Raw genomic sequence first — 27,129 nt, 5'->3', positions numbered from 1 at the left:
ATACTACTATATAATTGTTGCATAAATTGCAGTTTTATTCCAACTGAGGAAAATGTAGAACCTTACTTGCCACATATCTTTAAACAGCCGAAATCCCCAAATCCATCAGACTTTCCTACATCTGCTCCACATAACACATCTCGGGAGGTGCTGCCACAGTAGCATACTTGAGGACACAATTTCAAAAACAAAAGATTAGTAACCTGTATGGGTTCTTAAAATGTTCCAAACAATCTATAAGAAAACACAAAACACCATTCATTAGAGTGTTAATCAGACCTGACGCAGAAATGAATGTGGGCTTATACAGCAGCTCTAAGACCCACCTAAGAGCTTTATCACAGGAAGAAATAAAAAAGCCCATGTTAAACTCTGTTAATATGTCCCAGTGCCTCTGTAGCACATCCCAAGAACAGCATTAGAGTGAAGCAACTCCTAAATTAAGAGAACATTATCTGGTCCATAAGACCCCATGGTTGAACACCATGGATTATGAGGCTCCCTTGGGCCTCTGGAGATGTTACAGGTGATGGATGAGCTAAGCTGGTAGTAGTGGTGGAGGGATTGACACCTGGATTCCCCATCCTCACTTCAATCCAAGAAGCATAGCCTTTATACTTTATATATTGGGGTTTACATGAAATGCTTGAAGAAAGGTCCCTGTTGCTAAAAAGAAATATAAAAAATTCATATTATGGTATAAAATCCTTAATAATTTGTATACTACTACTGTTGAATTTGAAGTAATCATGTTTGAGCATTCACACTGAGTAAAAAGTTTCAAATAACTTGAAACTAGAGAACCCAGCCTATTGATTTTTTTATGGGTTTAAGAAATAATGGATTCCTTTATTTGCTGGGGTCAGCAATAAGCATGTGTTATTTTTAGAGAGTTATGTTATTTTGGATGCACTAAAATATAATAGAGTCCTAATAAGGATTAATTTTCATTAACATAATTTTCTGATAAAATGTCACTTTACATTTTTAGTTTACAATAAAAATTTATCTCATTAAAATCAATCTGTGGTAGTATACCTTGCCCTACATAATAAATGCTGACCAGAAGAGTGAAAATCAAATTGAAATTATGCAGATCTAATATTGCTTTCCTTCTTCCTCAGAACAATTTAGATATTTACTTGCACAGAAAATCAACATCTGAATAAATGCAACATCATAAAAACATCAAATCACACATGTAATAAAAATCGAATGTTTCTAATTAGGTATAATATTTGTAAAATAGTATGTTGAACAGAACCAAAAACTTTCACTGAGACATGGGAAGAGGAAAGCATCAAATCACTGAAGATACAATCCAGACTCTTGATTTTTAAAATACACATTCCATTTTTCAATAAGTACATATGTAATTTCATCCCCTGTTCTAAAACTCATTCAATCATTCAATAAAGACTCATATAATGCAGGAAGTGCAATCAATATTTGTGGAATCAATGAATTAGTAAACAAACCCTGGCAACTGAGAGCTTCTGCAAGCAGGCTTTTCTTTGCTAAGTTTCTGCTCAAACAGAACAGAGGCTTTTTTCAGAGGTAATAAACAGACAACTGTAAACAATAGTGTCAAGGGTCCTAACACTGTGAAAATAAAAACAAAATGGAGCCCCTGTTAATCAGGAAATAATCTGAATACAATACTAAAAAGCTCTGCAATGCTTAGGCACAAGAGACAGAAATATCTGTTGACAGAAAAATTAGAGTCACAGCTGGCTGAATAGTATTAAGGAACTAAAGACAGTCTGGAGAAAGGACCCTGTTGCCAGCCTTAATCTGTTCAGTATTTTATCAACACATGAATAAGACCCAAAAGGAATGCTTGTTAAATCTCTTGATAAGGCTGAAAGGGATCCTAGAAGGATTATAATTTGAGAAAAACTATATACATGGCACAAATACTCTGCTAGATATTTAGTGCAGACAAACAAAAAATTTTCAACTGAAAATTTGAAATATCAACTATACAGAAAGGAAGAAACTGGGATCCATACAAATTTGTACAAGACAGACTTGGGTAATCTAAGTGAGTAAAAGCCAGTACGAATCAAGAGCTAAACATGGAGGGTTCCAGGGAGTAATGGTGAGCACTTTGGACTCCGAATCCAGCGATCTGTGTTCAAATCTCAGTGAGACCTTTCTCTTTAATTGGGAACACCTTTTCTGGCCGGGCATGGTGGCTCATGCCTGTAAATTCCACCACTCTGGGAGGCCGAGGCAGGCGGATTGCTCAAGGTCAGGAGTTTGAAACCAACCTGAGCAAGAGCGAGACCTCATCTCTACTAAAAATAGAAAGAAATTAATTGGGCGACTTCCGGGGCCCCGCTCTTGGGGCCCCAGAACCTCGTCCATAATTTAAATAATAAAAAAAAAAAAGAAATTAATTGGCTAACTAAAAATATATAGAAAAAATTAGCCAGGCATGGTAGCACATGCCTGTAGTCCCAGCTACTCGGGAGACTGAGGCAGAAGGATTGCTTGAGCCCAGGAGTTTGAGGTTGCTGTGAGCTAGGCTGACACCACGGCACTCTAGCCTGGGCAACAGAGTGAGACTCTGTCTCAAAAAAAAAAAAAAAAGCTAAAAATGGCCAAGATCAAGGGGACTCTCCAACACCATTGTCTATACTGCTAATACCAGAGTGCCAGTAGTATATACTTAACTCCTGCTTTGCCTCAAAATGGATTTGATGTAGCTTGTAAAGATATGTGAAATTTAATAAGGGAATGGAAATTAAAAGATGTAAAAAGGAGGCCGGGCGTGGTGCTATAATCCTAGCACTCTGGGAGGCCGAGGCGGGCGGATTGCTCAAGGTCAGGAGTTCGAAACCAGCCTGAGCAAGAGCAAGACCCCGTCTCTACTATAAAAATAGAAAGAAATTAATTGGCTAACTAACATATATACAGAAAAAATTAGCCGGGCATGGTGGCACATGCCTGTAGTCCCAGCTACTCGGGAGGCTGAGGCAGAAGGATTGCTTGAGTCCAGGAGTTTGAGGTTGCTGTGAGCTAGGCTGACGCCACGGCACTCACTCTAGCCTGGGCAACAGAGCCATACTCTGTCTCAAAAAAAAGATGTAAAAAGGAAAACAATAGTATGAATATAGAATGAGCCATAGTTTAAAAATGTACACTATAAAGGCAAACAATAAGTCGGTTATATAGGATTCCTAAGATAAAATGAGATCAATAGTTTTTGAGGAAAAACAACTATTTTAGGAACTAAGATCAGGCAGGGAATTTATCCTAAGAGGACCTATAAAAAGAACAGTAATATACAGCACTGTTCCTTACATAAAATCTTAATAGAGCACACCACAAAACATTTTACATAGCTGTTTCTTACTGTGAGTGCCAACGTAGGTCAATAGTATCACACCAAAGTGAAATTTAATGAAATAAAAACCTAGAAGGCACCAATACATTGTGGCCCAAGATCCATGCTGATTAAGGGCAATTGTAAAAACAGAAAAACAGAGAGGAGGGGCTAGGTGGGTGAATGTATCGACTACAGATACTGAAAGCTATCTTCTCTTAACACTTTCTCCCAACTGAGATTCTGAGAACTACTATGTGGCATGGGTTTGTGATTATATGCCTGATAAATACCTGGATTGAGCTTTTCTACACCTCCTGTTAAATACAGACCCATATGGCATAATAGATAATCAAACTGTGCATACAGTTGACATTCTCCTGAGGACAATATCAAAAACAGGAGCTTGAACAGAAGATTATCTCACTTGGGCCAGAGATAAAACTGAGGGAAGTTCCCACAGGCAGGGGCAGGATTCAGAACAGGTGATTAAAGTCTTTAAGTTCTACTCCATAGAGAATAGACTACAGAAGTGTCAGCCTGGAAAATAATCAGGACACATTTAACCAGTTATCTGTCTCAGTCAAAAATCTCAAGGAATTTATTCAGAGAACCGCTAGCTTTGAGCAATACTGATTTTTTTTTTTTTTTTTTTTGAGACAGAGTCTCACTTTGTTGTCCAGGCTAGAGTGAGTGCCGTGGCGTCAGCCTGGCTCACAGCAACCTCAATCTCCTGGGCTCAGCGATCCTACTGCCTCAGCCTCCCGAGTAGCTGGGACTACAGGCATGCGCCACCATGCCCGGCTAATTTTTTGTATATATATATTTTAGTTGGTCAATTAATTTCTTTCTATTTTTGGTAGAGACGGGGTCTCGCTCAGGCTGGTTTCGAACTGCTGACCTTGAGCGATCCGCCCGCCTCGGCCTCCCAAAGTGCTAGGATTACAGGCGTGAGCCACCGCGCCCGGCCTAGCAATACTGATTTTGATGAATCCCACAAAAACACTGGCAATCCTGTGATCACTTCTAAGAGAATGTGTGATCTGGTAAGCATGTTTCACAAGGAAGAAATGAAGCAATCACAGTTGTTAGGCATAGAAAGGAAACACTACGAAGAGACTATATAACAGCTGATTTTGAACCTCCCAGGAGGAACATAAAATGTGGAGAAAAGCAGATCAATGAGAGGATATTTGAGGGCAGCAGATGTTGGTTCAATAAAAGAAAAAACTGGGACAATTAGAGTTGTCCCATGACCAAACTAGCTACCTAAAAATACAGTGAGCTTTCAGGCTGTTTAATCAGAGACTGAGTAACTGGCAACATCGACTCTGGGCAGCAAAGTGGGAATAACTACAGTAAGAGAAAACTGAATTAGATTCTTCTGACTCATTTGAAGATTCTAATAACAAGAGAATGCAAGACCAAAGATTAAAAACATCAAAAACATACTCTTACATTCAGAATTTTTTAAAATAATTTTTTTCTATCTATATAGTTACTTGCTCTTTTTTCCCACTGAGGTATAATTAACATATAATAAACACATATTTTTTAGGCATTCAGTTTGATATGTTTTGATAACTGTATACATCTGTGTAACCATCACCCAAAATAAGATATCAAACATTTCCATCAACCCAGAAAATTTCTTTGTCCCTTCTCCCAATTTCCATCCCTAAGCAATCATTTTCTAATTTTTATTATGAAAGATTAGTTTTATTTGTTCTTAGATTTCATATAAATAGAATCGTAAAGTTCTCCTCTGTATCTAGCTTTCTTCATATAATGTAATGTTTGTGAGATTCATCTATTTGTTGAAAATGTCACTATTCCATTCCTGTTTATCGTTGTGTAGTATTCCACTACATAAAATACCATAATTTATCAATTCCCTCTTTTGTTGATGGACATTTGGGTTGTTTCCAGTTTGTGGCTCTTATGAACATATACTCCTGTACAAGTCTTTTTGTGACTTAGGTATGCAAACATCTAAGAGTGGAAAGGCTGGCTCATAGGATATACAAAGGTTTAATTGTATAAGAAACTCCCATAAAGTTGTTCGAAGTGGGTGTCTCGTTTTACACACCTGCCAGCAATATATGAAAGTTTCAGTTGCTCTACCCCTGCCAACATTTGGTCATGAGTCTTTTTTATTTTAGCCATCCTAATAGGTGTGAAAGGGTACCTCACTGTGGTTTCTTTGTTTTTTAAACAGTTTTATTGTGTCATAATTCACACACCACGTAATTCACCCAAAGTACACAACTCAATGGCTTTTAGTATATTCAGAGTTGTGTGCCCCCCCACTATAATCAATTTTAGAACATTTTCATTAACTAAAAAAAAAAAAACACAAAAAAAACGTGCTGAACCCCTTAGCCATTACTCCCCATCCCTAGGTAACCACTAACCTACTTTTTGTCTCTATGGATTTGTCTATTCTAGATATTTCATATAAATGGGATCATACAATATGTGGTCCTTTGTGACTGGTTTCTTTCACTTAGTATATCTTGGAGGTTTGTCTGCTTCGTAGCATGTACCAGAACTTCATTCCTTTTTATGGCTGAATTATATTCCATTGTAGGGACAGAGTCTTGCCATGTTGCTCAGGCTGGTCTCAAACTCGTGGCCTCAAGTGATCCTCTTGCCTTGGCTAGTGCTGGGATTATAGGCATGAGCCACTGTGCCCAGCCTCATGTGCAAGTTTTGTGGGGACACATATTTTCATTTATCTTGGGTGTATGCCTAGGAGTAGAAATGCTGGGTCAAATGGTAACTCTTATGTTTAATCTTTTGAGGAACTGCCAGACTGTTTCTCAAAGTGACTATACTATTTTACCCTCATTCTAGTTTTAATTTGCATTTTCTCTATCGTCAAAAGGTGTTAAGCACATTCCATGTGTTTTGCAGTCATTTTTATAATTTCTTTTGTGAAGTATCTTTCAAGTCTTTCACTCACATTTTTGAGTTGTTCATATATTTTTATTGATTTATAGGAATATTTTAAATATTCTGGATACAACCTATGCTTTTTCTTTTTTTTTGAGACAGAGTCTTGCTCTGTCGCCCCAGGTGAAGTGCAGTGGTGTCATCACAGCTCACTGCAACATCAAACTCCTGGGCTCAAGTGATCCTCCTGCCTCAGCCTTCTGAGTAGCTGGGACTACGGATATGTGCCACCATGGCTAATTTTTTCTATTTCTTTTTAGTAGAGACAGGGTCTTACTCTTGCTCAGGCTGCTCATGAACTCCTAAGCTCAAGCAATCCTCCATGCTTGGCCTGACTGCTAGGATTACAGGCATCAGGCCCAACCTATTCACTTTCTTAAAGTGTCTTTTGATGAGTTGAAATTTTAAATTTTGATGAAGTCCAATTTATCAATTTTTTTCTTTCATGTTAGTGCTTGTGTCTACAAAATCTTTGCCTAACCCCCAAGTCATTAAAATATACATACAGTTTCTTCTAGAAGCTTTATGTTTCTGGATTTTAGATTTATACCTATGATTCATATAGAATAAATTTTTGTGTAAAGACTGAGATAGGGGTTGAGATTCATTTTTTTTTCCATACATATATCCACTTGTTCTAGTAACATTAGTAAGACTTTGCCCAGTGGATTAACACCTTGGTTGAAAGTGAACTGATTGTGGCTGGGCGCAGTGGCTCACGCCTATGATCCTAGCACTCTGGGAGGCCGAGGCGGGAGGATTGCTTGAGCTCAGGAGTTCAAGACCAGCCTTAGCAAGAGTGAGACCATGTCTCTACTAAAAACAGAAAGAAATCAGCTGGAAAACTAAAAATATATATATAGAAACAATTAGTTGGGCATGGTAGCACATGCCTGTAGTCCCAGCTACTCGGGAGGCTGAGGCAGGAGGATCGCTTGAGCTCAGGAGTTTGAGGTTACTGTGAGCTAGGCTGACGCCATGGCACTCTAGCCTGGTGACAGAGTGAGACTCGATCTAAAAAAAAGAAAAAAATCATCTAAGCATTCTATCTCTAGTTCTCTCTACTTAAGGTACCAGAACTGAATAGAATCTCTGTGACTACAGGTTTGAGACCAATTGATATGTATCATGACAACCATAAATAAGGTTTCAGAAAAGTACACGAGCATTGCTAGCTGGTGTGCTCACCACTTACCTTGGTTCAGTATGATCCGGCAAGGCTGGCACTGATCCCCATGGCACAGCTCAGCACAGCGGTGCTGACCACAGTTCAAAACATTCTCACATGGATTAGAACAGTGGACTGAGACAGCCTGTCCACAGCGAACTGTGTGTCTGTAAAGACAGGAGATGTAAAGATGCATCAGTCTAAAAGTTCTTGTTGGACTGTTAAATTAACACTGAAGTCCAAACCCTCCCCTCGAACCCTACTAAACCTTTCTCTTAACCTCGTTTCCTCCATTTTTTCTGTATGTCTCTCACCTCCAATTCTTATTTCCTCAATTACTTTCCATTTCTCCACATTTTCCATCCTGCCTTTTTCTCTCTCCTATTTTATGACCAGTGAGGAACTGAAGGCTATTCTTAAGTATTTTTTAGTGTGATATCATTTCTATGGGGAAAAAGCCCTGGAGGAAGGTTTAGAAGATCTGGGTTCTAGTCCTAGCTCTGCCTGGAGCTCCCACAGTACATTTCAGACAGAGAGGGAAGGGCAGCTATAATGTACCCAGATCTGACATACCCACACGGAAAGCACAATGGCATTTTCTTGACACCAGCATTTTGGCTTTTTATGCAGCTACAATACTTAGAACATACTGTATGTGAATTTGATTCAGGGTGGGGAAATCATTCTAGTTTTGTTCTACTAAATATCCTGATTTTGTCAACTTCCTGGCTAGAGAAGGATATGAGGCCAGTATTTTTAGACAATTATCTTCAGGCCTGTTTCCAGGGTAATGGTTTAGCACTTGGAGTCTATAGTCCTACAAGAAGAGTTTTATTCTGTCCCCTACTTCCATTTCAACTATATATTTATGTTAAATACACAGATGATCAATTTGCAGTACTCAGCATAATGGCTAACATTGACCTACCATGCTACCATTTTGCCTAGCACTATGGCTAACATCAACCCCCTGAGGTGGAAACTACTATTTTTCTACTGTATGATAAGAAAAATAAGGTTCATCGGGACCAAGCAACTTGCCCAGAATCAACAACCAGTGGCAGAGCCAGTATCTGACCTTTGTGACCCAGAACCCTAACATGTGACTCTCAGGCCACACTAAGTTCAGTAAATGCTAAATAAACACACACCACTGAAAATCTACATGATCTATCTCATCTCGTGGTTCAGAAATCATTTTTATATCTTACTGTACCTCAGAGGCACTCCACAGCTATCAGTGGTCCTTGCACTGATGATGCCAGAGAACTTGTATTATAATGAAAAGCGGGTGCATTCTGGGGTCACTTAATCTATCATTCAACGACATTCACTGAAAACCTCCTAGATGCCAGGTACTATGCTAGGCATAGGAAAACGATCACTGCCTCTTGGACCTTAAGAGACCTGGGTTCAACTCCTGGTTTGTCACCCACCAGAGGCTAAAAAAAATTGCTGTGGCTCTGGCATTTCACCTGAAATGGGTAAGCTCACAATCTCACTGTGTATACAACTTCTTAATCACTTATAACTGTGGTCCCCGAACCCCAAGCAGCAGAGCTCCGCACGCCTCCCACCCCCACCTCCACCCCAGTTCATGGAAAAACTGTCTTTCATGAAACTGGTCCCTAGTGCCAAAAAGGCTGGGGACCACTGACTTGTAAGACTGTAAAACAGGATCAGGGGAGCACACGAAACTACTATTTATAGAAAAGTACTATTTATATCTATCATTTATTTATATCTACCTATAAATCTTTTACTTTAGAAATTCACAGCTGGATGCAGTGGCTCACACCTGTAATCCCAATACTTTGGGAGGCCAAGGTGGGAGGATTGCTTGAGACCAGCTTGGGCAACATAGCAAGATTCTGTTTCTCCAAAAATTTGTTTAAAAGTTAGTTGGGCATGGTTGCACATGTCTGTAATCTCAGCTACTCAGGAAGTTGAGGTGGAGGATTGCTTGAGCCCAGGAGTTTGAGGTTGCAGTGAGCTATAATCGTGCCACTGGACTCCAGTCTGGGCAACAGAGTAAGACCTTGTCTCAAAATAAAAAAAAAAAAAAAAGAAGAAGAAGAAAAGAAAAAGAAATTCACAAGAAAATCATTGGAAACTGAATGAGGTCTTCTTTAGAATGTAATTCTAATGTTACCTGGTCCGTCCACATTCACATGTTTTAGTCATAAAGGCAGGGCAGGGTGGGCAAGGTCCAGGATGACAGAGACTGAAAAAGAAAGACTTCAGTGAATAAACTATACACATGAATCTAAACTTGAACAAAGCTGCTCCAACTAGGTCCTATTATGAATGAGCAACAAATAAACCTACTATAAAATATCTTTGTATTTTTCTAAAGTTGATTAAACTATTTTTTAAAAGATATCAACTATATTTTTACAAAGAAAAAAAGTGACAGCATTATCACTTCAGAATATTTAACTGGAAAAATAAAGCCCAACCAGAATACTATTTTTATTTGGGTCTGGCAGTCAAAGATGACATATTCAAATATGGTCTTCGCTCAGTTACAGCATTGTGTGGGCATAAAAATAGCTTGCTACTCAGGTGAACGGCAAGATGGCCAATACAGTCCTACAGAACATCAGAATCTAAGCAAACTAACAGAGCTCAAATCTACTAGGTCCATGAGAAGTAGATACATTTTCTCATCAGCTAGTGAAACAATAATCAGGCACTTGGTGCCTGATTGAGAACAGTGCCTCACTTGGGGATAGTGAAAAGGCTGCTGACATGAGGGGAGGCATGCTAGTAAGTAACATAGGGACAGAACACAGGGCCATGGAAAGAACTGAGTTGAGTGATATGCTATAGGTCAGAATCAGAACCCTGAACAGAATACTTTTTATAGGAGCTATGTTATAGAGACTAATAGAAAAAAAATTACAAAATAGAATTTGAATTTTCAAATAAATACTGTTGGGTGGGCGAGGTGGCTCACGCCTGTAATCTTAGTACTCTGGGAAGCCAAGGTGGATTGTTCAAGGTCAGGAGTTCAAAACCAGCCTGAGCAAAAGTGAGAACCAGTCTCTACTAAAAATAGAAAGAAATTAATTGGCCAACTAAAAATATATACAAAAAATTAGCTGGGCATTGTGGCACATGCCTGTAGTCCCAGCTACTAGGGAGGCTGAGGCAGAAGGATCACTTGAGCCCAGGAGTTTGAGGTTGCTGTGAGCTAGGCTGATGCCACAGCACTCTAGCTCAGGCAAAGAGTGAGACTCTGTCTCAAAAAAAAAAAAAAAAAGACAAATAAATACTGTCCTCTTCAAAACAGACACCCTGGTAAATTACAGACTGGTACAGAAATACCACTATTTAAAACCTTTTGGGAACTTCTACAACTGTTTTTGTGGGAGGGGGCATTCTAAGTGATGGCAAATTACAAACCTTTAGGAATTAAAAGTCATTCAGAGGGCCAGCCTGTAATCCTAGCACTCTGGGAGGCCAAGGCCGGTGGATTGCTCAAGGTCAGGAGTTTGAAACCAGCCTGAGCAAGAGCGAGACCCCCGTCTCTACTAAAAATAGGAAGAAATTAATTGGCCAACTAAAAATATATACAAAAAATTAGCCGGGCGTGGTGGCGCATGTCTGTAGTTCCAGCTACTTGGGAGGCTAGGGGAGAAGGACTGCTTGAGCCCAAGAGTTTGAGGTTGCTGTGAGCTAGGCTAACGCCACAGCACTCTAGCTGGGGCAACAGAGTGAGACTTTGTCTGAAAAAAAAAACAACAAAACAAAGTCAATCAGAGCCAAGTCTAATTAATTAGGTCAGTGATAGAATTTGGCATAAATACAAGTGTGCCTATAAAGTGGTCTGCCTGAGGTTTTTAGTTTTTTTAATGGGACTCTTAAACCAGCTCTAATAATCTTTAAATAAGATTTAAACACTGTGCTGAAATAATTAAAAAAGTTTTTAAGGCCGTGCGCGGTGGCTCACGCCTGTAATCCTAGCTCTCTGGGAGGCCGAGGCGGGCGGATTGCTCGAGGTCAGGAGTTTGAAACCAGCCTGAGCAAGAGCGAGACCTCGTCTCTACCATAAATAGAAAGAAACTAATTGGCCAACTAATATATATAGAAAAAAGTAGCCGGGCATGGTGGCTCATGCCTGTAGTCCCAGCTACTCGGGAGGTTGAGGCAGAAGGATTGCTTGAGCCCAGGAGTTTGAGGTTGCTGTGAGCTAGGCTGACGCCACGGCACTCACTCTAGCCTAGGCAACAAAGCGAGACTCTGTCTCAAAAAAAAAAAAAAAAAAAAAAAAAAAGTTTTTAAAATAAAATAATTTAAAAAAAAATGGAAAAAAAAATAATTAAAAAAAACCCAAAAAACAAAACAAAAAAAAGATTTAAACACTGAAAACAACCCAGAAACAAGTGCCTAGTCTTTTAAGGTGACCTATTTTGACAGATAGTAGACATAAGGTTAAGCATGTTTCTTTAAAGATGAGTATCATAATTCAGTAGTCGTATTTCACATATGTCCTAACCCTTTCACCTTTCAGGTGAAACAATTTTCATTATTGCACATTTAAATAACTATAGACTGACAGATAAGCTGCTGGTCAATGTGGTTGACTCCAGGTTGTTTCAAATATCCCAGAAGCCTGGGATTCAGAACCCACTTTCAGAGATTCTGATTCAATTGCTCTGAGGAAGAGACTCAGTACTGATTTTTTAAAATGTTCCTTAAATGATTCTAATATGCAGCCAGGCTCAAGAACCACTGCTCTAGAGAATTTTATAACTTAGGAAAACAAACCAAAACAGAGAAAGGGGCCAAATGTGGCTTCTGAGTCCTGATAAATGTCAATAAGAGAAATGCAAAGCTTTCTCTGAGACCAGGAAAGTGCTGCTGGGGAATGGATTTCAGCAACCTTTATGTTGCTGATAGAAGTAAAAGGACAGTTCCAAGTGTGAGACACAGGAGTGGTTTTAAGGTGTCCTTTCCCTTCAGACATGGTGTTGACCACCTGATTTATGTCACTTCTGATGTTCTCTGGTAGTTACAATAAGAGCACATTTCTGCTAAAGGCTTCAGGAAGACAGTCCATGCAGATGGTTAATTTCTTATTACTGAATTTACTTAAAATGTCAGCTAAAGGAAAAAATGGTTTAAGTAAATGAGTCCCTGAGGAAGAGCCTATGCAAGCAGTCAAGGGGAAGCAGGCAGATGACAGCCTAGCAGATTGCAGGCCATGCTGTTTAGCTTAATCTGAAACAGCTCTACACCCACTGACATTTTCCAAGCGCCACCGCCACCTTGATCGCAATGCCCCTGGTCCAATATTTACCCCTGCTCCATGCAGTCGAAGCACCAAGATAACACTCTGATGTTTTACTCCTAACATTTGGGTAATAAAAAGCAAGAATTACCATTTTCTGACCACTTGCCAGACTCTGTACTGAGCCTCATAGGTTCATTAATTCATTTAATTTTCATAGAACACTATTATTATTATTCATATCATTATTATTTTACAGATGCAGAAATCCAGGCTTAGAGAAGTTAAGTAACTAACTTGTCCAAGGTACTGTAACTATTTAAGTGACTTGAACTCAGTTTTTAAACCTTGGTTTGTAGGAATGTATTTGTAACTGATCAATTGCTTCTCTATTACTGTGCATTTCTCTTATTATTTAGAAGCTGATTGGATACATTCTAAAGCTTGCTATTTACTGTAGGGAAAAGATTCACATTCTCAAAACACTGTCTGATAGGACCTTAAACAATTTTCTTTCTCCAGACAGAAGGCTGTTGTATACATTCTCTTTGGACCTGCATATCACTGGGGGATAAAATACTTGAGTGTCATTTCTTCTTAGAAGCCAGCAATGTAATACAGTGGAAGGAGGTTTTGGAAACTGCTGCTTCACCATGTCCTAGCACTGTGACATTGGGCAAGATGTTTGGCCTTTCAAAACCTCATCTGTAAATGGAAATGATAAATAACCATACATCACTGGGTTGTGGTAATGACTCAATAAATTGACTTCTGTAGAGTGCCTGGCACAGAGTAGGTGCTCAGTAAATGGTCCCGTATTACCCTTCACCCCGATAAGTTACATGCTAACCAGATATGTGTACTTAAAGCCACCAGCAAAGCATATCCACCAGGAATCCCAAGAGGTCTTAGCATTCCAACTTACAGGTTACAGGAATGTGGGCAGTCCTGGCCAGGCTGTTTCTTTCTACAAACCTCACCACAACTATGTGGAATTTCATTTCTGCTCCATTCAGGATTCTTTACCTTGCCTAAAACATATCAGATCAGAGAGTCAATGGTAAAAAGCTCCAACCACCTCCTCAACTTTAATGAAACAGTATAGTATAGCTAGACAGCATGAAACGTTAGTGTGTTTTTCATTTGTTCAACAAATGTATTATTTCACATTCTAAAATAAAAACATGAATGTAATATAATACTATTCATCAACAGCTTCACTGAGTATGATAAATCTTAAATTCTGGATTACCCAGGAAAGATAAATAAAAAGAAGTAATTTTTACTTATGAAAATGCCATTTTGACTAATGGACATATTTAATCTGATAAAAATACCTACAAGATAAGCTTTTTGTAAATGGCCTTGAGACAGACATAGAAAAAGCTGTTGTAAAGATCAGAGGAGGGGGGCCAGGTGCAGTGGCTCAAGCCTATAATCCTAGCACTCTGGGAGGCTGAGATGGGAGGATCTCTCACAGTCAGGAGTTCGAAACCAGCCTGAGCGAGACCCCGTCTCTACTATAAAAATATAGAAAGAAATTAATTGGCCAACCAATATATATAGAAAAAATTAGCTGGGCATGATGACACATGCCTGTGGTCCCAGCTACTCGGGAGGCTGAGGCAAGAGAATTGTTTGAGCCTAGGAGTTTGAGGTTGCTGTGAGCTAGGCTGACGCCAGGGCACTCACTCTAGCCTGGGCAACAAAGTGAGACTCTGTCTCAAAAAAAAAAAAAAAAAAGATCAGAGGAGGGAATAAGGGAAGAACACTAGGGGAAGGGGAGCAGACAGTAAGAGATGGAAGGGATATAAATGCCCTCTGTATAGGAATTCGCCTATTCAAAAGCTGTAAAGTAGGCATAAAAGAGCTATAATTTTATAATCAATGTCACTTTGCAAATCTTGACTATCCATGCACTTAGTGCAGAGGAGGAAAGAGTAAAACGGGCTCGGATTCCTCTTTGCCCTTGAGGAATTCATCCTCACTTGGGCAATTTGCACACTAAAAGACAGTCATCCCCACTTCAAGGCCTCTGCTTTTCTCTCTATAATGTATCATGAATAAAATAAAATTTTATTCATGCTGAGAGGTTCAATATGCCTAAAGGTCAGTTCCTGAATCTACAGTTCCTGAATCTACAGTTTCTGCCTTGTCCTGAATCCTCAGTTTCAGTCCCACTTGTCCAAATGTTTGCTGAACATCTCTGCTTGGGGTTTCACAATCATCTCAAACTGATTTTATCCATAGCCAAAGTTCACATCTTCCATCTACAACCCAACCCCTTCTTCAGTGTTCCCTACTTCTGTCAGCATCACTGTCAGAGTCACACTCAAAAACTAATCTTTGCTGACTCCTCTTCTTCTTTCAACATTCTATTTAATCACCAAATCTTGTCAATTTTTCCCACACAGTATCTCTCACCTCATTTCCTCTCCCACTCCTGCTCTTTTCTCTCTACTGGCAAAACTTCATCTCTAGACTACTACAAAAGCTTCCCTTGCCTCTGTGCTTTCTTGCTCCAACACAGTGCCCTGGTTTTCCCTTAACCTCTTCCAATGGCTCCACTTCTTTTCCCTGACTCTATATGATGGGTTTTTTCCTTTCCCTTCCAGGGTTCTGTATCACATCCCTTCTTTACTTCTTACCCTTTTTACCCACTAGGTTCTCATCCACTCCCCTCAACTGTGGCTATCATCCCTATGTCCTGATTTTCAAATATTCCTATGTGCCTGTTGGACATCTATCACCGAATGTCCTGCCCACTCCTCCAACTCAACAATTCTAAACTGAATTCACTATTCCCACCAAACATAGTTCTTTTGACCTGTTCTTTTCCTTGGTATCACCAGTTCCAAAAGGATAAAACTTTGGAGTCACATTTGGGTTTCTCCCTTTCTCTCTGCTATTAATTCCTGTTTACCTTTTCCTTTCTAGCCTGCTCATTATAGACCTTTATTATTCTTCATCTGTATTATTTTAAGTCCCCAAATTGTTTAGGTACCAAAATACTATACACACAGCCATCAAAGTAATTTCCATGAAGAATCACAGCCTGGCCGGGCGCAGTGGCTCACACCTCTAATCCCAGCACTCTGGGATGCTAAGGCGGAGGACTGCCTGAGGACAAGAGTTCTGAGACCAGCCTGAGCAAGAGTGAGACCCCCAAAATAGAAAAAATTAGCCAGGCGTGGTGGCAAGTGCCTGTAGTCCCAGCTACTTGGGAGGCCGAGGCAGGAAGATTGCTTGAGCCCAGGAGTTTGAGATTGCAGTGAGCTATGATAACGCCACTGTACTCTAGCCTGGGCAACAAAGTGCGACCCTGTCTCAAACAAAACAAAACAAACAAACCAACAAACAAAAAGCCTCAGAATTTAACAGTAAAATATGTAAGACCAGAAGATTCCTAGTAAAATAGTGGCCAAAGTAAGAAAGGTGTAACAAAGGGGAGCTTCCTTTGGAATAGGGCATTTGGGGTCAGATCTTAAATTATACAATGGATGAGAATTTAAAGAAAAGGGGGGAAAACATCTGATAGTCAATGAGTTCACCAAGATATTGAATCTAGAAGAGTTACAGTAATGACTAACTCTTGGTGAAAGCTGCTAAGTAAAAGGAAAGGAGAAATATGAACTGATTGGTTAGAAAAATAAGGAGAGCATGCAAGAAGAGCTAGTCATTTCAAGAAGGGAGGGGGGATCAAAGGTGTCAAGGGCTGTCATGCTGCCAAAAAGGTTATGAACCCATAAATCAGCCCTAAATATGGTTAGGAAGAGGTCACTGATAACTTCTGAACACAGTTTCAGTCTGGCAACAAGGACAGAAGCAAAAATGCAATGGTTCAAGGAGGAAAACAAATGGTTAAGAAACAAAATCCGAAAAATCAACAATTAGATGGAGAAGGTTAGTCATTAAAAGACAGGCAAGGCCGGGCGTGGTGGCTCACGCCTGTAATCCTAGCACTTTGGGAGGCCGAGGCGGGTGGATTGCTCAAGGTCAGGAGTTCGAAACCAGCCTGAGCGAGACCCCGTCTCTACCAAAAATAGAAATAAATTAATTGACCAACTAAAAATATATATACAAAAAATTAGCCGGGCATGGTGGCACATGCCTGTAGTCCCAGCTACTCGGGAGGCTGAGGCAGTAGGATCGCTGAGCCCCGGAGATTGAGGTTGCTGTGAGCCAGGCTGACGCCACGGCACTCACTCTAGCCTGGGCAACAAAGTGAGACTCTGTCTCAAAAAAAAAAAAAAAGACAGGCAAGAAAGAAAAAAAAAAAGACATGCAAAAAACAGGCTAGCAGTAGGAAGAATCATTCCTGATATATAGGGGAACTGAGCTATTCAAAAACAGGAAGTAGTATTCCATAAAGAGGGCGGATACAAGGATACAGTTTGTAAGGGTGGTTTATAGAAAATCTCTCTGTTTATTATAAATGCCAATAACTTATTTCTTGGATTAAAAAAAAAAACACTACTTTTTACTTTTTACTCATGCTGCTCAAATCTGGAATATCAAAGCTGTTACAGCTAGGGGTTAGGGAAGCTCATATCCATACTTGTCTCAGCCACCTGGTCGGCTCTGGTCTCAAGCTAAGACTAGGGAGACCTGCACGACAGTTCAGAAGCTGTATGAGCCTGGTTGGCATGATGAGAAGGCCCATCTCCAGAAAAGCCTGTGAAGGGCACAAAGGCTGTGACTCTAGCTATGTGATGGACCACATAAGTATGGTCTTGTAGGCTCTTACAGCTTTGAAGTCTTAGTAACTTCTAAAACATGCCCAGTAGACCACCTCTCCTGGACTGGGAACTGAGGTTCAATACATAAAGTGAAAGAAGACTCCAGTGTATAGAAACAAACTTACCGCAGAAACAAATGTAGGTATTAGGAACATGTGCAGAGACATTCTGACAGGCAGGGCACCTCCAACCACTCTGGCCATCTGTCAAGAAAAATGAGAATAAGCCAAATGAATTTTCTTTCAAAAATCACACAGAATCTTCAAAAATTTAAATCTGTAAAAAGCTACAATGCAGGGGTAGTAATTTCAATGTTAAGTATAACAGACATTTAAGAAACAAATTCATACACACACACGAAAAAATAAACAAATTCACAACACTGAATGTTTTGCTTAAATACTGCATTTGGGATTATATTTATAAGGATTTTCAGATACAGTGAATCAAGTGGGTATCTATTTTGTTTTATTTCTAATGTCAACATTATCTGAATCTTAGCTCAAAAAAATAGGGTAAAATTTTGTTTTAGTTTTACTTTTTAGAAATAGAGTCTTGCTGTATGTATTGCCTAGGCTGGAGTACAGTGGTATGATCATAGCTCACTGCAACTTTGAACTCCTGGGCTTAAGCAATCATCCCACCCCAGCCTTCTGAGTAGCTGGGACTACAGACATGTGCCACCATACCCAGCTAATTTTTAAATATTTTTGTTGAGATGGGGTCTTGCTATATTGCTCAGATTGGTCTCAAACTCCTGGCCTCAAGCAATCTTTCTACCTGAGCCTCCCAAAGTATTGGGATTACAGGCATGAGCCACTGTGCCTGGTCAAAATATTTGAGTATATCCAGAAAAACCTATACATTTTGAATTAAAGTTCCATAGTTTAGAAAGCATACTATTAACATTTGCATTATCCATAGAATACTAGTATACTTTGGGAAAAGCCTACAATATACTATAGAGAAGATCTGTGAAAGGCAGAAGCAACTTCAATATCCTAGAGGTATCCTAGCATTCCGGGAGGCCGAAGAGGGCGGATCGTTTGGGCTTAGGAGTTCGAAACCAGCCTGAGCAAGAGCGAGACCCCGTCTCTACTAAAAATAGAAAGAAAGTAATTGGCCAACTAAAACATATAGAAAAAATTAGCCAGGCATGGTGACACATGCCTGTAGTCTCAGCTACTTGGGAGGCTGAGGCAGAAGGATCGCTTGAGCCCAGGAGCTTAAGGTTGCAGTGAGCTATGATGATGCTATTGCACTCTAGCCTGGGCAACAGAGTGAGACTCTGTCTCAAAAAAAAAAAAAAGATCTAGTGTTTGATAGCACAATAAGGCCACTAAAGTTAACAATTTTTTGTATATTTCAAAATAACTAGAAAAGTGAAACTGGAATGTTCTTAACATGAAGAAATGATAAATGTTTGAGATGACAGATATCCCAATTACCCTGATTTGATCATTATACAGTATACATCGGTATCAAAATGTCACATGTACCCCATAAATATGCAGAACTATTATGCATGCATAAAAATAAAAATTTAAAAATGGACAAAGAGCCAGGCATGGTGGCTCATGCCTGTAATCCCAGAGCTTTGGTAGGCTGAGGCAGGAAGATCACTTGAGCCCAGGAGTTTGAGACCAGCCTGGGCAACATACTAAGACCTTGTCTCTAAAAAAAATTTAAAAAAATTAAAAAAGAGAGAAGAAAAAAATAATTAAAAATAGAATTAGCATATGATACAGTAATCACACTACTGTGTATACATCCAAAGGAAATAAAATCAGTATGTTGGAGAAAAATAAATAAATGCTAACATTTTCAATAAAAGTAACTGAGTTTATCACAACCTAAATATAATTTAATATTATTATGTTTAGCTAGTTTATTTAAGATCTATAGCTGAATTCTGGTCATCTGAAACATGTGATTAAGGTAACACACTCTCTTTGAAGACAAAAATATTTAAGTGGAATTAAACAGTATTTTTAAAGGTAGCTTTAAGACCTGAACATATCAAATGAATAAGAATAACTACTCAGAAGTGAAAAATAATTCACCTGCTTGAGATGCTGGAGACCTTGCCCATTTCTTTATGCAGGTCAGATGAAACACATGATAACAGCTCTGACAATTCCACACCGGGGCTGTGACTCGAACCAATTCACAGCATACCATGCACTCATATTTTTCTGTAGTTAGCTGTTCAATTAGAGAACCTGTTTAACAAAACAAAACAAAATAATAAACACAGAAAAGCATTCCTTACTTTAGTCAATCAAGGATCAGCATGTCATTTTAGAAAAGAATCAAGACATACAGATTTAAAGGGATATCCCATTCTGAGTAAGGTGGTTGGCTGTTCAGAAGGAGCAGGAGTATGCTGAGGTAGAGGATTTAGGGGGGAGACACTCAGATGGGGATTCCCACAACTGAAGAAACATCCCTAAGAAACTGCCTAGGAAATTACCAGAGTAGCCAAATGCTCCTGGTAACACAGCTTAAGCATGCATGGGGCAGTGCACTATAGAATCTTGCCTTGCATTCTCTGATTCTAGGAGGCCTTGAATCTAACAGACCCATGGATTTAGGGTAGGGAGGGGCTTGTGAAGCTACAGTGGTCAGCTGTAAGAAGCCTAAGCCCAGGCAGGTTCCAACAACCCATGGAGGGTGACATGGTTCCAGCAATTGCCCTTAAAGTCTTTAGACACTCACTTAACAAAGACTTGGTTGGTGTCTACCACCAGCCCCTCTAGTAGGGTTCCCAGACTGAAGGAGACACAGAGTTGGGGTCCAAGAACTCACCATCTAGTGAGGGAGACCAGTGACCAGTGTATAGCATCATAAGAACCCTCCTAGATTTATTCCTGAATACCTTCACCCACTTCCAGATTTTTTTCCTCAAACATGATCATGACAAAGTCTTTTTAGATCCCAACATAGCCAGGCAATCTCAAAGCTGAGTGTATATGTGTATGTACCTGTGTATATTTCTTAGTATTATTGTTGTTTTCAGGTCCAAATGGGTTAAAAGAATGAAATAACTGATCTCAAATGCAACATTCCAAGTGCTATGCAAAAGCACTTTACACATATTATTTAATCCTTTCAACAAGGCTGTAACATAGGTTCCATTTTAAACACAAAGAGAAGGCTGGGCGTGGTGCCTCACGCCTGTAATCCTAGCACTCTGGGAGGCTGAGATGGGAGGATCTCTCACGGTCAGGAGTTCGAAACCAGCCTGAGCAAGAGTGAGACCCTGTCTCTATTATAAATAGAAAGAAATTAATTGGCCAACTAATATATATAGAAAAAATTAGGCAGGCATGGTGGCGCATGCCTGTAGTCCCAGCTACTCGGGAGGCTGAGGCAGTAGGATTGCTTGAGCCCAGGAGTTTGAGGTTGCTGTGAACCAGGCTGAGGCCACGGCACTCACTCTAGCCTGGGCAACAAAGCTAGATTCTGTCTTGGAAAACAAAAATAAAAACAAACAAACAAAAAGAAAATATTAGCCGGGCATGGTGGTGCATGCCTGTAGTCCCACCTACTCGGGAGGCTGAGGCAAGAGGATCACTTGAGCTAAGGAGTTTGAGGTTGCTGTGAGCTAGGCTGATGCCAAGGCACTCACTCTAACCTGGGCAACAAAGCGAGACTCTGTCTCAAAAAAAAAAAAAAAAAAAAAAAAATACCACATTGAGCAATGTCTGGCATATACCAGTTGCTCAATAAATGTTTATTGAATGAATGAATAAATGAGTGATACCTAGTCTGTTCCATTATCTCTTGCCGTGAAAGTTGCAGGCATCACCAAAGATTTTGAATAGCTTTCTCCCTTTATTCTCTCCCTGGAATAAAAATACTTTGTGTGGCTGATTAAAGGGAAACCTACCTGCTTTAGATGATACATGAATATATCATAAAACTGAATTCTATTATAAAACCAAAGAACAAGACTTAGATTCTTTATTAAAAGTAGGGCTAGCCGGGCGCGGTGGCTCACGCCTGTAATCCTAGCTCTCTGGGAGGCTGAGGCGGGCGGATTGCTCGAGGTCGGGAGTTCGAAACCAGCCTGAGCAAGAGCGAGACCTCGTCTCTACTATAAATAGAAAGAAACTAATTGGCCAACTAATATATATAGAAAAAATTAGCCGGGCATTGTGGCACGTGCCTGTAGTCCCAGCTACTTGGGAGGCTGAGACAGAAGGATCGCTTGAGCCCAGGAGTTTGAGGTTGCTGTGAGCTAGGCTGACGCCACGGCACTCACTCTAGCCTGGGCAACAAAGCAAGACTCTGTCTCAAAAAAAAAAAAAAAAAAAAAAAAGTAGGGCTACCGTACCCTGTATAGGTTAACTTCTATGAATAACACAATTTTATTTTCTACAAGTTAGCATGTAACATGTAGAAGATTCTGGTGGAGTTAAGTAAGAGAGCTCATGAGAGAGATTAAGTTTGAGGCTTCTATATACAAGAGGCTGATTGGGACAGAAGAATAATCTGTGAGAATTATTTTGGGGGTGAATTTTATAGAAAATGCCTATTGACCATTCCAGAATAGAATGGACTTAGAAAGACACAGAAAAGTAAGTGAAGTATACTTACTTCACTTAACATACTTAAAAATACTACATTGTCTGTTGTTTTGATTTTTACCCCAAAGATTAATTTTTTTTAATGTTTCTCTTATTCATCAAGTTTAGAGCTTGTTAATAGATAAGTATTGTTTTATAATTGTTGTTTTAAGATCCAGTTGCAGAAAAATTTGACCACTAGGATGCACATACATAGGGTGATGGCTACCACCTTTCAATCACCCACAAATTATTGCTAAACCTCTTCCAAAAGCTTTCTCTCTCATATCCCACATTCAATATGTCAGCAAATCATGTTGGCTCTACTTTCAAAATATATCTAGAATCCAACCTCTCTTGCTATCCCTCTGGTCCAAGCCACATTTAGCTTCCCTGGATTATTACAATGGCCTCCTAACTAGTGTATCCACCTCTGCCCTTGCTCTAATATAGTTTATTCTCAACACAGCAGCCAGAGGCAGACTACCAAAATGCAAATTAGGCTGGGTCGGTGGCACACGCCTATAATCCCATCACTTTGGGAGCCCAAGAGTTTGAAACCAGCCTGGGCAATATAAGGAGACCCCAGTCTCTACAAAAAATTTAAAAATTAGCTTGGTTGGTGGTGTGCACCTGTAGTCCCTGCTACTTAGGATGCTGAGGCAGCATTGCCTGAGCCCAGGAGCTTAAGGTTGCAGTGAGCTATGATGATGCCACTGCACTCTAGCCTGGGCTACAGAGTGAGACTCTGTCTCAAAAAAAAAAGCCAATTAGATAATGCCATTCTTCTGCTCAGAACTTGCCAATGGCTCCTATTTCTCAAATTAACAGGCAGCTTTCTGCCTGAGGGTCTTTACACTTGACATTCCCTCGGCCTAGAGACTTTTCCTAGACATTTACACACCTCAGTCCTTCATCTCCTTCAGGTGTTTACTCAAAATATGACCTTCTCATAAAGCATTCCCTAGCCATACTTTAAAAAATTGCAACCTACTCCCTCAACATTCCCTATCCCTCTTCCACACTTTATTTTCCTGCACAGCACTTAAAACTATCTGATATACCATATATTTTACTTATTTTGCTTATTATCTAAGTTTATGCATAGAATGTGTGGTTCTTGAGGGCAGAGACTTTTACTAGAATGGTATCTGGGACATAGCACCCAATAATATTTGTTTTATAAATTAAATAAAAATATAACCAAAGGTTCCAGAAAGGTCCTAGAAAGAGAAACAGTATAACTGTTTCACTGACAATATTAACTTTCCCTTCAGTTGTATCAAAATATGCCTAACATGTGAAATATGATACTGCCCTGGAATAACCCTGTGCTGATAAACTATCATGTTTCAGGTCCAAGAGTCTTGCCCTTGCTGGGTGGCAGCCCTGTCCTGATCACTGGCTCTTCTTCAATCCCAGTAGGCCTCCTCCCACTATCCCTATCATTTCTCAGTGACAGCTGTGTCTACTCTATACTTCTAGTTGGACAGCATGCCAGTTAAGAGGGTGCTGACCCATTGAAATAATCAGTAGAACAGAGACCTAACTGTAGTGTTGACGGCAAACTTTTCAGATATGCCAGTAACTGTTTAAAGAAAAAAAGATAAAACAATCTTGATTTGAAAAATCCAAGAGTAAAAAGACACTTTTTAAGACAATCAGGGGAATTTGTGGACTGTGTGTTAGATGATTTCAAGAAAGTATTGCTAACTTTGTTAAGTAATGAAAACACTATGATTATGAAAGAAAATGGCTATTTTTTTTTTTTTGAGACAGAGTCTCGTTTTGTTGCCCAGGCTAGAGTGAGTGCCATGGCGTCAGCCTAGCTCATAGCAACCTCAAACTCCTGGGCTCAAGCAATCCTCCTGCCTCAGTCTCTCAAGTAGCTGGGACTACAGGCATACGCCACCATGCCCGGCTAATTTTTTCTATATATATTAGTTGGCCAATTAATTTCTTTCTATTTATAGTAGAAACAGGGTCTCGCTCTTGCTCAGGCTGGTTTCGAACTCCTGACCTTGAGCAATCCGCCCGCCTCGGCCTCCCAGAGTGCTAGGATTACAGGCGTGAGCCACCGCGTGCCCGTCCGAAAATGGCCATTTTAAAAAACCAGATGTATGCTGGAAGCAAATGGGGGTAAAATAATCCAATATCTGGGATTTACCTTAAAGCATATTAGCAAAGCAAAAAGAATATATAAAACAAATGAGAGATTAAATATTAATGCACATGTATTTTATAGCATATTGTATATTAAAGTTTATAAAGATTTCTTAAAAGGAAAATATTACACCATAATGAGCAAAGAATAAGGGGTATGGGGGTAAAAACTTAACCTATGTAATGAATACTATCATGGTGACAGGCACACTAAAAGCCCTGACTTAAGTATTATACAAGGCATCCATGTAACAAAAACATTTGTACCCCATTAATATTTTGAAATAAAAAAATGAAAAAAAATAAGCAAAGGAATATAAAATTTATATAATAAATTCCAACTATGTAAAAACAAGCATTGAAAAATTCTCTAAGAAAATAGAATAAAAGGTTAAAACTCATTTTATCTAGGTGGTGGGACTAAAGGCAAGTTACCCACTAAAGTAACTTTAGTAAGTACTAAAGTAACTACTTTGGTAGCTAACTTTAGTAAGTTACTAAAGGTAAGGCAGCTATTTTTTTTTTTTTTTTTGAGACATTGTCTCACTCTGTTGCCCGCACTAGAGTGCTGTGGTGCCAGCCTGGCTCACAGCAACCTCAAACTCCTGGGCTCAAGCAATCCTCCTGCCTCAGCCTCTCGAGTAGTGGGGACTACAGGCATGCACCACCATGCCCGGCTAATTTTTCTATATATTTTTAGTTGGCCAATTAATTTCTTCCTATTTTTAGTAGAGACGGGGTCTTACTCTTGCTCAGAGCTGGTTTCAAACTCCTAACCTTGAGCGATCCACCCGCCTCAGCCTCCCAAACTGCTAGGATTACAGGCGTGAGCCACGGCGCCTGGCCTGGCAGCTATTTTTTTAAAAGCTAATACAATATAAGCATGGTCAATACATTCAAGTTGGTCTTGCCTAGTGTGAAGGTTATATGTCAGATACCGTGTAATCTATATAAGTCTAAAGCCTGTGGCAGAATTTAGGGACTGGAAGTAAAGGGTTAGAAGTCAGCACAGCATAGAGGCAGTGGTTCAAAGTATGGAGCTGGGGTCAGGCGCCGGTGGCTCACGCCTGTAATCCTAGCACTCTGCGAGGCCAAGGCAGGTGGATTGCTCAAGGTCAGGAGTTCGAAACCAGCCTGAGCAAGAGTGAGACTCCATCTCTACTATAAATAGAAAGAAATTAATTGGCCAACTAATATATATAGAAAAAATTAGCCGGGCATGGTGGTGCATGCCTGTAGTCCCTGCTACTCAGGAGGCTGAGGCAGGAGTTTGAGGTTGCTGTGAGCTGGGCTGATGCCACGGCACTCACTCTAGCCTGGGCAACAGAGTGAGACCCTGCCTCAAAAAAAAAAAAGAAAAGAAAGTATGGAGCTAGATGAAATCTTCCAAGGAGACCTTATCAAGTGAGAAGAACAGAGGCTAAGATAGAACCCAAGGAAATACCAACAGTTAGGAAAGAGGTGGAAGAAAAGAAACTTGGAGGACACAAGCAGGAGTAATCAAGGAGAACAAGAAGTACCAGAATTGTGTGATGTCAATGAAGTTAAGAAAGTTACACTTCAAAAAAGACTCCCTCTTTGCATCAAGCTCAAAGGGAAGTTCAGGATAATAAGGACTGAAATATATCTGTCCATTGGATGTGGCAAATAGGAAGCCATTCATGAGCTTGGCAATAGCTGAGTCAAGTGATGATGATGGTGACAGATACAGAGAAGTGAATTAAAATAGGAAGGAGGAAGCAGAGTGGATGATTCTTGATTAGACTAGAATAGGAGAGAATCTTACTAGCAGGCAGGGAAAGTTTTTCCTTTGGAGGGGTAGAGCAGACCTGGGATGAGTTTTGGGCTAAGAAGTTAGAATAAGAGATGTGAAAAGGTTGATGAAAGGAAATTTCAGAATGAAAGATAAAGAAGGATAGGCACAGATGTCTCTGGGTTTGCACAAAGGGAACAAAAAGTTGAGAAAATTATGCCTGATGGTCTTCCCTTTCTTAGTGAAGTAGGAGGCAAGAAGGTTCACTGAGATTAAAGGAGATGAATATGAGAAATAAAAATAAGATCCTAAGTCCCCCAATTAACTGACGGACCCCCTCTTGGCCAAGGGAGCCCCAGAGAAACCTTAAAACTGAAATCATGGCCCTGACAGGCCAGACAATGCGCATTATACTCCCTCCCTTGTTAACTGCCATTAGGCTTTCCTCTCTAAGGGCTAAACAGAAAGTCCTTTCGAAAGACCTGTTCCACCACTGATTTCAATCAACTGCCTAATGGTGCTTCTCCTTTTGTGGTTTCAGCACTGTGCCTGACTAGCATTCCTTCTGGGGTAAGGGGCCAAGGACCAGGGAGTGGTTCTGGTTAGTCTGTGGAGGCTGCACTCAAAGGGTTTTCATGTTCTCTGTGTTACTTTTTGAGGTAAGAGGGCCAAAAAACTCCACCCTCGGATCATGCTAACACTGTCATTTTTTGTACATGCGACCTATGAAGGGGCATGAAGCTTAACTGCACATGTGTACAATTCTCCTTTCATCAATATTCATGACTCCTCCTATAGTTTGTTAAATATGTGTATTTGGCCACCCCATTCAGCATAAATTCCTATTGTCTCTCTCTTGAAGTATGAGCTCTCAGCTTCTGCCTGAGGCTATGCTTCCTAGCCTGTTAGAATGGCCACCCTGCAGGATACTACTCTTAATGAGAAATAAAACTTTCCAAATTTATAAACCTCATTCTTCAGCTGACACATGTTAGGAAAGCTTGAATAACAGTACAAGAGGCTTGGAGTAGTCTTAGATGAAAATGAGAAGGAAAGCTGACCAATATTATGTAAGGAAATGGGCAGTACTGAAAGCCAACTGAGGTTGGAGACCACTATTCAAAAATATTTACTGAAACCATACTATGTACCAGGCATTCTTTCAACACTAAGGATATCAGTCAGCAAAACAGGCAAAAATCTTCTGTCCTTA

The 27,129-nt window shown here is 39.9% G+C and overlaps 1 protein-coding gene across 2 annotated transcripts in view; it reads right to left on the bottom strand.

The window, feature by feature from the left end:
* Positions 1-27,129, bottom strand: part of NFX1 (nuclear transcription factor, X-box binding 1) — an 84,284-nt gene that overhangs the window by 45,731 nt on the left and 11,424 nt on the right. For both annotated transcript variants that reach the window (XM_076008799.1, XM_012770166.3), the window contains exons 3-8: positions 19,493-19,651; positions 17,555-17,632; positions 13,616-13,721; positions 9,607-9,678; positions 7,482-7,621; positions 67-166 (exon numbers count right to left, since the gene is read on the bottom strand). In XM_076008799.1, coding sequence (XP_075864914.1) covers positions 67-166; positions 7,482-7,621; positions 9,607-9,678; positions 13,616-13,721; positions 17,555-17,632; positions 19,493-19,651 — 655 coding nt within the window. The remainder of the gene's footprint in view (positions 1-66; positions 167-7,481; positions 7,622-9,606; positions 9,679-13,615; positions 13,722-17,554; positions 17,633-19,492; positions 19,652-27,129) is intronic.

This window comes from Microcebus murinus, chromosome 12 (assembly GCF_040939455.1).
Source record: "Microcebus murinus isolate Inina chromosome 12, M.murinus_Inina_mat1.0, whole genome shotgun sequence".
Taxonomy (NCBI): Eukaryota; Metazoa; Chordata; class Mammalia; order Primates; family Cheirogaleidae; genus Microcebus; species Microcebus murinus.
Note: the sequence above shows the minus strand (reverse complement) of the source record. Positions and strands in the feature narration are given on the sequence as shown.